At 39.2% G+C, this 12,139-nt stretch overlaps 1 protein-coding gene across 3 annotated transcripts in view; it reads left to right on the plus strand.

Annotated features, from left to right (window-relative positions):
• Positions 1–12,139, plus strand: part of GLIS3 (GLIS family zinc finger 3) — a 300,109-nt gene that overhangs the window by 214,258 nt on the left and 73,712 nt on the right. For all 3 annotated transcript variants that reach the window (XM_075931641.1, XM_006115134.4, XM_025180729.2), the window contains one exon: positions 6,622–6,763. In XM_075931641.1, the coding sequence (XP_075787756.1) occupies positions 6,622–6,763 (142 nt within the window). The remainder of the gene's footprint in view (positions 1–6,621; positions 6,764–12,139) is intronic.

Raw genomic sequence — 12,139 nt, forward strand, 5'->3', positions numbered from 1 at the left:
CTGTGCTCTCTCTCACGGTATCTGGCATTGTCCACTGTTGGAAGACAAGGTGCTGGGCTAGATGGACCTTTGGTCTGACCCAGTATGGTCATTCGTATGTTCAGTATTCAAGATGTGGGAGTACCATGGATTTATATAGAGGCAATACAATATTCTATGTCTTGTTCGCTATCTCTTTTGTAATGATTCCTAACATTCTGTTTGCTTTTTGACTGCTGCTGCACATTGAGTAGGGGTTTTCAGACAACTATCCACAATGACTCCAAGATTTCTTTCTTGAGTTGTTGTAACTAAATTAGTCCCCAACATTTTGTATGTATAATTGGGATTATTTTTTCCAATGTGCATTACTTTGCATTTATCAACATTAAAAATCATTTGCCATTTTGTTGCCCAATCACCTAGTTTAGTGAGAACCTCTTGAAGCTCTTCTAACACAAATATATAGTTGCATGAGCTTTTGTGGGGTAAGACCCACTTCATCAGATGAATAGGAGTGGAAATAATATTTTATATGTACAGTTGGGATTATGTTTTCCAACATGTATTATTTTTAATTTATCAATATTAAAATTCATCTGCCCTTTTATTGCCCAATCACTTGGTTTTGTGAGATCCTGAAATTTCTTCCTTCAAAGAGTGTACTTGCTCTTTATCATTATTTGACAAAAAAGAATGTGCTTTGCTCAATGCGCTTATTAGACTACAATGATCTTTAAGAAAATGATGTTTTATATACACAATAATGGTAGAATTCAGTTCAGTCTTTCTCCTTCCAACATTCTTGAGTCTTGACAAAGCAATGCTTCTTATCTTGCATAGCTATTCCAAAACCAAAGTATTTTATTACCTTAAAAATCTACTAATAGCCTATGATAACTTAGTATACATATACGAGATGTTTTTATTTTGATCTTTGATACAAAAGTCCAAGAAGTATTTAGGGTGTTTTTTTCTTGATTTAGGAAAGATTACAGAAATAAACATATTTTCTTGACATGTCCTTGTTTTCAGTATGAGCTAGGGGTGTGAGTAGTAAATATAAAGTGTTTTTTATTTTCATTTTATTTATTGCTGAACTGAATGCCATTCTCAGTAGATTTTAGGTTATTTCACCTGTTAAGTTCTATTCTGTTTACTGGTCCAGAGTTTTAATTGGAAAAGAGAACAAAAGTTGTTTAAAACAATCTCTCTCTTAAAGTTGCACAGATCTCAGGTGATTGAATAGAGGTGAAAAGCATCAGGACCAGTGGCACTGCTGGGACACAAAAAGTCGGCAGGCAGTAATGGAGGGTGTGGGGAGGGATGGAGCACCTTGAGGTGGACAGGAAGGATTTGGTGTGCAGGAGAGATCCAGTGACCCAGAGCCATGGGGATTGCCCAGTGCCCTGGGAAGAGGAACAGGAAGGAGAGGCGGTACAGAAGGGATCCAACGCCCTGGCAATAAGAGGCAGGAGGAATGGGAGACCTTCCTATCCCCACCCGCCACTTACAGCTCAGCAGGCACCTGGGGCACACAAAGGGGACCCCGCTGGAGTTTGAACTCCACCTACCTATCCTAATCCCAGCTCAATATCTGCCTGTGTGCCACGTGCTGCTGCTGCCACAGTTGCTGGCTCCCGCGTTTGCCCTGCCCGGACTTTCACCCATGAGAGACCTTCCCCACCCCTGCATGGCTTGTGCATGGGCTGGAGACTGGGGCAGCAGCACACGGCACCTACAGAAGAGCGATGCGGCCAGGCTGATGAGCAACCAGCTGGCATCATAAGTCCCAGCCTGTCACTTTGGGAGGGGGCCCTCCGGCCCTGATTTGAGTGGGCCTTGATGCTAACTGGGTGGGCCATAGTCCCAGGGCTGTAAGAAGGGCGAGGCAAGTGAGGCACTTGCCTCGGGCGCATAGCTGAGAGGGTGCAGAAAAATAATATGGAAAAATAATTATTTTAAGACAGCGCCGCTTCCCTCCCCCACCCATTAGCATCGGCCAGCCCACAATTTACACGTCAAGCTGCATGTTGCCGCTCCGCGATCCAACAGTCACCAGCCTTGGCAGCTGCCCAGTGCATCAGCTGCTTCCAAGTGGAGGCTGGGCACTGGCTCAGCCGTACCAAGCGCCACCTTAAGGTGCCCTAGCGCAGTTCCCAGGTGCAGAGCCAGGGGAGAAGGGGCTCACATTGCCTTGCACAAGGGCAGAGGTGCAGGGGGTGAGGTGGGGGTGTCAGGCTGGGAGCCAGGACTCCTGGGTCTTGTCTCACCTCTGCTAGGGGAGTGGCTCTAGGTCTTAGGGGTGTGTGATTAGAGCTGGGGGTCTGGGAGCTACCATACCTGGGTTCTATGGGTCAGGGTAGAGAATAATATTAATTTCAACACAATTATTGATGAGTTTGCCTCATTTAAATAACCGTTGTGGTGGTGGTGGTGGTGTTGTTTTATTTATGTATTTTCTCTTTTTCTGTGAAATAACTACTATGAATATATACGCATGAGGAGACGCAATTTTATATTCCTGCCTCAGGTGCAAAATTAGCTAGTTATGGCACTGCATAGCCCACTCAGGCTCACCTGTAGCTACACCCTGATCAGGACAGAGACCCCTTCCTTCTATATTGTTTCCTAGCTGTCTATTGCTTCTGGGTGAAAGAATTAGGAACAAACTTAGGAAGTACAAACTTGCAGAATTTCCACTGTCAGCGTGATTTAGTCCTGTGCATGGTAGTGTTAGATCTTGGGGAAATTCTTGTGTGAGAGCAGCATATAATTTACCTTGCAAACATATAGCATGAGTAAATACCCTTACATAGGTTTGGATTCATGTTTAATTTTTATTTTTCCAATGGTCAGTTTGGTGTACTCTCAGTGCCACTAGGCTAGCAGGTATGAGATCTGGCTCTGCAATATTGCAGGCAAATATTAATTTCTGGATGGTCTCCTCGACAAATTAAAAAAAAAATGTGTGGAGGCAAAGATAGGATCATGCTTTACTTCCTTCACTACTATTTTCCAGGCCGATAGTGATAGGCATACTTAAAAATATTGACTAAGTCCTTGTCAGTTGGGGCTGTTAATATTATTGATTCATTATTTATGCAACTTGCTTTTTATGCATAGAAAAATAGTTTTTAATGCTATGATATTTCATTTATTTTATTGTAAAGAATTTCCCCGTTAAAAATATTGATATTTAGTTGTATTTTGCCATTTAAACCATAGTAAACCTAACAAGTACAAAGACAAGTGGCTATATTTGTTATGGATATTTGACCCTATACATGGAGATCTATTGTTATGAATGAAAGTGTACATGCAGCCCATACAATTTGCATTCAGGATAATTAGCTTGAAAATTCTTGGATATTAATTATTTAATTGGTAAGTTTTTATGGTTTTTATGGTAGGAGGCCCAGTCTTTATGAAGAAGTTAAAATGCTATAGTACTATTGAATCGAGGGCAAGGTTTTGAAGTTACCACGATCCTATGTAAAACGATTTGGTAAAAACTAATCCTATTTAAAAAATCCTAAACTACTTTTGTCATGGCCAAAACTCTTCATAAAAATACATTTTTTGTGGCACCTGATTCATGTTGAACAAGAAGAACCTATCAAGCTTGTGCCGAGACACACACAATGCAGATAAAACACACTGCTTAGAGAAATGCAAAACAATAGGTCTTTAATTCTTAGTAGTTTGATGCGCGACATATTTTCAAATAAAACTAACATAATACCTTTGCTTTTAGACTCAAGTATAGTGGAATCTGGGTCTTATTCCTTCCTAATTACTTCTACTTGACTCGTTTAATCTTGGGTGATTATTCAATCATATCTAAACTGAGAAAATAACAGGAGTAGAATTTCCATCTCTTGTTCTGAGAGCTTATAAACGTTAACAGAACTGTCACAGGAAAAAAATAAATGTAAATCACTGTTGACAGTGCCTTATTTTTATATATTAAAAGAAATCCCCATTTTGTGATGGAAGCAGCTCAAGTTTCTAAGTACAGAGCTTGTCAAGTCTTCTGGGTGATTTAATTATTAAAGTTGAAAATCTGTCATTTGGAACAAATATTTCATAAAGGAAAGTTGTGCAGCAGCTCAGCAGCTGGTTTGTTTACTTGCACCTGAGCCAAGCATGAATTCAGGCCAAGAAATGGCACACCGGAAATCTCTGTACTCAAAGAATGTCTGTCATTGATTTCATCACTCAGCAAGATAACTTGCTAGAGACCATATCTGCCTCTCTGCTGAAGGGTAGAATGATTGGCATGTTTTGAGTCACAATTAAAGTGCCCAGGTGGCTAGCTGCATGCTCATATGAGATGGATTGTGTCATAGCCATGAATACAATATATTTGATTTGCAAGTTTGCTATAAGTCATATTATATACTCAAATCAAAATCCAGTTGTTTCAGAAACTAGATTAAATATGGGTGATATCCCTATAACCGAGTCTGATTAAGGGGCACATGTAACTATGCTCTCACTGAAGCATAGAAGAAATGAGATTCTCAGCATAGAGCTGGCTAGCATTTTTCTGAACTTTTTTTTTTTAAATAGGCTGGCTGACAAAACCAGAAATTTTCATGAGAGAATTTCTGTTTTTATCAGCATTTTTTGGGCTTTACTCAGAAAAGAAACGCTGAAAATCAATTTTAGTCTTCAACAAAAGAAATAAAAAATTTCATTTTCAGACTTTCTATGGAAACCTGACAAATTCTGTGGACATTTTTTACTTTTTTTTTCTTTAAAAAGTTTTCAGGAAATACATCTTTTTGACCTCCTGAAACAGTGATATCATCATTTCTTGTGCTCCAGGGAGAGTATCCTTTGTGCCAGCCCTTTTACTGGCGCACATTACTTTTCCCAGCCCTTGGTGAGGCTCAGGTGTATTGTCTGATACATTAGTGGGGTGGAGACAAGGCTGCCCAGACAATCTTGCCTGTTTCCTAACCACCTTTTTAGGAAGGCAAATAGCAAACCCAGTGGCAGCTGTTTCTCTTCTCCTCTCTCCCCTTCCCTCTTCCAGTGTAGTTTAGAAGAAAGGATTCTCCTAACACTTGTGTTTCCCTGCAAAGGTATGCAGTAAGCCTCATGACTGACCTCTTTATAGTTTTGTTGTGCAACTGAGTGCTGAATTCGCCTCTTTCTCCAGAATCATTTTATAAATAAATGTTACTTTCTATTCTAGTCCTCAAGTTGTGAAGAAATCCTTCCAAATGTGAGCCTAATGTAATGAATGCAGTGTGGTCTTTCTGGGAGATAATTGCATAGTTTCAGAACCCTCTGCAGAGAGAGCGAGCACAGCTTCCTTCCAAAGTTTTTTATAAGAATTATTACCAATTGCTGGCCAGGTTAGAAAATGCTGTATTAGCATTGATTGTCCTGAGGGAATCATTCCCAGTGCCAGATAGAAAACACATGTCTCAAACAAAGCAAAATAATGAAAAATGTGTGTAATGTACTTTGTGTATGCTTGGTTGACATTTCTGTTTAACATGCAAATCTAATGTGCAAATACCCAAACTATACTTCTCTCTGTTCCGTTAACCACTCACCCCATAATTGTACCTAGTTGTGGTTCCTAAAGAAAAAGGTGACTAGTTTCATGCTATGAAGTAAAAAGGAACAATTAATTAACAATAAACAATTTTACACATGAATCTCTGGAAATCTTAACCCTGTGTAAACATTGACTTGAAATCTTTCTTGGAAAGGGAGGTTTTCTTTGTTTTATTATTATTTTATTTTATTATCATGATGAATCAATGTTCCATAGAAATTAGCACCATTTGTGCTTCTTATGTTAAGAAATATATGGATGAAAAGAATTTGAGTATGTTTGGCCTCAGGAGTACACATGCACTTAATATCATAAAAGGCCGTATTGATAGCAGTAAAGGCATAAGAACTAGTAAGTAATAGAAAGCAGACGGGGTTCGTGGCTACAGCAGGAAAAACATCTGGGCCCTTGAGCATATTGTAAATATGGGAGATAAATGAGAACTGATTTCCAGAAATCATACTAAACTTGTTTTGTTTTCTTTCAATTTTTCTTATACCTTATGCTTTAGAAAAGCTCCAGAAAAAAACATGCATACCTTACAAAGATCACAGTCCTCCTCATTTATTATTTAATTGTTCTTTGTCTCTGTTGTAATTCATGTAGTCATGATGCTATAGATATATGGGCCTGTGTCTCCATTACCTCAGTTTTACAGCATTATAAACCCAGTGAAGTCAATAAGTCATGCCAATGTAAAGCAGGAATCATGCTGCTTAAAGCTGGTCTAACAGAGTGGGGAATGGTTCAATGGGTTTTTAAGAATTGAAGATAATGAAACTCATCCTGAAAAGCGGCAGACACCTTAGATTCTTTGCATGAAGCCACAAATAGCTCAGTCCCAGCATGAAATCCTTCTGGGGGCCATGAAGATGCTTTGTGGCCCATATTTTGAGCATCACCGCTGTAATGGAACAGTCATTTCTCACAATTGTTTATAAAAGAACCCTTCTCACTCAGTTTTCTCCTCTAACTCCTTGGCCTTTCTTTATTATCACTGCCCAATGTCTTTGTGATAATGTTCCTGTGACTATGGTTTTTCCTTCTTATCTCTTGTGCTTCAGTTGCGATCAAGCTCAGAGCTTGACCAGGACATCCTCAGTGACTGCCTCACTATCCAGCCTCTCCAACCAGCTCCTTCGCCACTTGATGCTACAGACAATACCATGGGACGATCACCAGGGCCCGTTCATGACATCTACACAGGTATAGTCAAAAGACAGGAAATTATCCCAAAACATTGACTTAGGTATGCTTGATGCATACTTTTGAGACTTCATGTGTTGAAAACTCTCTAAAATCATTCTCTTTTGCTTTCTAAATTCCTCCTGAGAAGGACAAAACAATGTACAGTATATTAGAAAGGTATGTCTCTGTCTGATATTTAAAACTTTTGTCTCATTTTGCTCATGGAAAAACATAGAACAATAAGGAATATGTTTACTCTTTGGGGATTGGACTCTTGCCGGAGGTTCAATTCACCCATTCCTGCTATGCATCTTAAGTTCATTAAACTTGATTTAGAATGTTTCCCCCTTTTCTATTTATGGGCTACATATAAGTTTTCTAATAAAAGTATATAAATATGGTTAAATGCAGCATTTTGTTAGAAGGTATATAATAAACCTTTGTCCTACTGGTAAATATAAACCCATCAAGAAACATATCTATATTGATGTGATAATAAGCCCTTTCATAGTCACAATTCAGTGTTTAGGAATTTCACTCTCCAATAAATGATTGATGTTGGTGTGCACTGATTACAGCTGTTCAATTTTCAGCAAACATTGAATTATTAAGAAAATAAAGGTGACAGTATTTTTAAAAGTTCAAGATCATCTGTAATACTCAGATGACATTTTTAGTTCTTAGTATGCAGTGTCTAGATAACTGCAAAGAAACCTATTTTTCAATGTTAGCTAAAATACAGTCTTCATTCTCACTTAGCTGAGAGTCTAATTGAAAACCTCACCAGCAAGTCCAAGAGTTAGCTGATTCTTACAGTAGCCACTTTTTTATACACTCAGACTATATAGTAATTTCATTTTGCTGTAAGATATGCAAACATGGCAGTTCTCAGATTGTTTTTGTCAGGGCTGTCATAGCACTATAGAATACTTCATAGTTTTTCTCATTTGTGTCTGATGTGTAATGTTATGCTTGAGATTTGCATGAAGAAATGTCAGGAATTGAAAGTTGTGGTTCTCACAGTGACTACAACTCAGACCCTTTTCATGTAAGAAATATTTTGTCTTACTGCATATGATGTTAATTTTTAATGCCTTAATCCACAGCGTTGTTCAATCAGTGTGTGAAGGGGAATGTCAAAAGTTAGTTACATTTGTGTGCATGGAATCTCTACTATAATTACTTTAGAAACATAGTTTTGTGTATAGTTGTGTACATTTAATTCTCTTTTGTTTTAATTATCTTTGAGGAGGGGATAGGTACTGAAGAAGTTTCAATAAAACACTTGATCTGTAGGACTTTGGTTCACCTGAATACAAACATAAACTTTTTTTCAGGAAAACAAAAGATTTGGTTATTCCTCCCCTCTCCAAATTATCTCTCATGGGTGACTTACTGTCTTCAAGGACAGATAGGGCCAAAGTTCCAGAAGAGCTCAGAACATTCTCAGCAAATGTCTCAGTGGAAGCTGCTGAGACTTTTACAAATCTGGCTCATAACGTGTTGTGGAACTTTTCAATTCTAAAAAGTCTCAGAGGGGAAGCCCTGTGGCACCTTAGAGACTAACATAAGAACGGCCATACTAGATCAGGCCAAAGGTCCATCTAGCCTAGTATCCTGTCTTCCGACAGTGGCCAATTCCAGATGCCCCAGAGGGAGTGAACAGAACAGGTAATCATCAAATGATCCCTCTCCTGTCACCCATTTCCAGCCTCTAATTAACAGAGGTTAAGGACACCATTCCTGCCCATTCTGGCTAATAAGTGTTAGTGGACCTATCCTCTATGAATGTATCTAGTTCTTTTTTGAACCCTGTTAAAGTCCTGGTCTTAACAACATCCTCTGGGAAGGAGTTCCACAGGTTGTGCGCTGAGTGAAGAAAAACTTCCTTTTGTTTGTTTTAAACCTGCTACCAATTAATTTCATTTGGTGACCCCTAGTTCTTGTGTTATGGGAACAAATAAATAACTTTTCCTTATTCACTTTCTCCATACCTGTCATGATTTTATAGACCCCTATCATATCACCCCTTGGTCTCCTCTTTTCTAAGCTGAAAAATCCCAGCTTTTTTAATTTTTCTTGACATGGCACCCATTCCAAACCTCTAATCATTTTTGTTGCCCTTTTCTGAACTTTTCCAATGCCAATATGTCTTTTTTGAGATGAGGTGACCACATTTTCATGCAGTGTTCAAGATGTGGCTGTACTATAGATTTATATAGAGGCAGTACAATATTTTCTGTCTTATTCTCTATCCATTTTTTAATGATTCCTAAAATTCTGTTTGCTTTTTTGAGTTTTGCTGCACGTTGAGTAGAGGTTTTCAGAGAACTATCCACAATGACTCCAAGATTTCTTTCTTGAGTAGTTGTAGCTAAATTAGTCCCCATCATTTTGTCTGTATAATTGGGATTATTTTTTCCAATGTGCATTACTTTGCATTTACCAACATTGAAAATCATTTGCCATTGTGTTGCCCAATCACCTAGTTTAGTGAGATCCTCTTGAAGCTCTTCTAACACATATATATTGTATCATGAGCTTTTGTGGGTAAGACCGATTTCATCAGATGAATAGGAATGGAAATAACAGAATCCAAGATACATATAACAGCAGAAGAAGTACCTATCAATTTTATGACCCGTGTTAATGAAGTTAATTAAGTGGGCTGGATATTTCCCATTCATAGCTTTTTATATGAAAATGTGGATGTTAAAGGCAGTGGAAATTGGCTTTGTAACGTATTAACCAGTTAATGTCTTTATTCAAGACCAGGGTAACAGTTTTAAATTTGTAAATGAATTCCAGTTCTAGTCTCTCTTTTAGATGTGTGGTGAAATTCTTTGTAGAAGAAATGGTTGCTTTTAAATTCATGATTTGAGTGATCATGTAAGTTAAAATGTCCCCCTACAGGTTTATGTGTGTTACCATTTCTGATATCTGATTTGTGTCCATTTATCCTTTGTCACAGAGATTGTCCGGTTTGGCCAATATATATGGCAGAGGGGCATTGCTGGCACTGGATGGCATATATCACATTAGTAGATGTACAGATGAATGAGCCCCTTATGTTGTGGCTAATGTGGTTAGGTCCTGTGATTATATTGCTAGTATACAAATGTGGACAACAGGGTTGGCAACGGGGTTTGTTACAGGGCTAGGTCCCTGGATGAGTATCGGAGGTGTGATATGTGTGGCTGCTGGAAAGGATTTGCTTCAGGTTGTGGGATTGTCTGTAGGCAAGAACTGGACTTTCTCCCAAGGCCTGTGAGAGAGAGAGATTGTTTTCCGGAACAGGTTGTAGATTGTCAGTGATGTACTGGAGGGGTTTACAGTTGTGGCTGTAGGTGATAACAAGTAGTGTTCTGTTATTTTTCTTGTTGAGCCTGTTTTGAAGTAGTTGACTTCTGGGTACTTGTCTGGCTCTGTTTCCTCACTTCCCCAGGTGGGCATATAAGTTTTAAGAATCCTTGATAAAGATCTTGTAGGTATTTGTCTCTGTCTTTGGGATTGGTGCAAATATGGTTGTATTTTAGGGCTTAGCTGTAGACAGTGGATTGTGTGATGTGTTCTTGATGGAAACTAGAGGCATATAGGTAACAATAGCGGTCAATAGGTTTCCAGTATAAGGTGGTGTTAATGTGGCCATCATTTATTTGTACTATAGTGTCCAGGAAGTGGATCTCTTGTGTGCATTGGTACCAATTGTGTGGAATGTTGGTGTAAAGAGCTTACACATCCATGCTGGCTAGGAGGGTGTTTTTAGGAAAATTATCGATGTTCTGTAGTTTCCTCAGGAAGTCAGTGATGTTTCAAAGATAGCGAGGAGTGCTAGTAGCACAGGATCTGAGGAAAGAGTCAGCATAGCCAGATAATCCCACTGTAAGGGTGCCAGAGATGATCGGATGTCCGGGATTTCCAGGTTTATGGATTTTGGGTAGCAGATAAAATTCTCCTGGTCGGGACTCTGAGGGTGTGTTTGTGAAGATTTGGTCCTGAGCTATAGCAGGGAGTTTCTTGAGCAGATGTTGTCCTTTGGTGTTCCTCAGTGGGATCAGAGGAAAGAGGCTTGTGGAATGCGGTATTGGTGAGTTGTCTGGCAGCCTCCTATTCGTAATCTGACCTATTCGTGATGGCCACAGAACCCCCTTTGTCAGCCTCTTTGATTATAATGTTAGAGTTGGTTTTGAGGCTGTGGATAGCATTGCATTCGGCATGGTTGAGATTATGTCACACGATGGTGTTTGTTCACAATGTCAGCTTGTGCACTTTTGTGGAAGCAATCTATGTTGAAGTCCAGATTGTCATTTCAACCATCAGGAAGGATACATGCAGTGTTCCCTCTAAGCTGAGCACTTGTGCAGGTGCCCAGGAGAGGTTAAACTGCCACCCAGCTGATTAGCCCAGCACCCATAGTGCCTAGAGCCAGCAGTGTGTGTTTCTACTGGCGGCACACATCTGCACATGCCTTGGTGCTCATAACAAAATGTATTCTGTACATGGATGGAAAAGCTTAGAGAGAACACTACATACATGATGAAATCTTCTTCTTGTAGGGTTGGTAGGAGGGATCCTATGGATCAGCATGATGTTCAGTGTTGTGTTGGAAATACTCCTTCAGTTGGAGGTGGTGAAAATAGGCTACTAGATCACCACAGAATTATATCATGTTTGTGGGGATAGTGGGGTAGAAAGAGAGTCCCCGAGATAGGACAGGCTCTTCTGCCAGGCTAAGTGTGTGATTGGATAGAAACTGAGGAACCACATAATTAGTATCCTGTACAACAAACAGAAGAAAATCAAGAAGGAGTTCTCAAAACTAGAGACTCTGATTTAAAAAAAAAAAAAAGCTTCCACACACACTTCCACATAGCTGGACTTTACAAAACTAGACAAGTCACTTACAACTGTCACCTCACTACCGAAGAAAAAGGACAGCAAACTATCTGAAGACACAGGGTACTACAACTCTGGTACCCTCAACTCACCTAACAACATTATTAATCTAACCAACCACACACTTAGCCCGGCAAAGTCTGCCCTATCTCAGGACACTGAACATTGCATTGACCCATATGGAGCAAAACTGACAATAAGGTAGGAAATACTGATTTCTCTCAATGTATTAAAATCAAGCAGTACTGGAAATCTCATTCATTTCTTATTCATTTATGTAGACTCAGGAAGCTTGTATGAGACACGGATAAGCTTTGCATAAGCATCCAAACTTTTGTACTTTGATCCATATTGACTCTCAAACCTTAAACGTTACAGTGGTGACTTAAATAAATTCCCCCTTTGAGCTCCTTGATACAAGAAATTACTCACCAGTTATAAACCTTAATAGGTTTTCAGTTCAGGACATTTTATATGCAAATAAAATAGATACATAAT

Source organism: Pelodiscus sinensis, chromosome 6 (genome assembly GCF_049634645.1).
Source record: "Pelodiscus sinensis isolate JC-2024 chromosome 6, ASM4963464v1, whole genome shotgun sequence".
NCBI classification, from domain to species: domain Eukaryota; kingdom Metazoa; phylum Chordata; order Testudines; family Trionychidae; genus Pelodiscus; species Pelodiscus sinensis.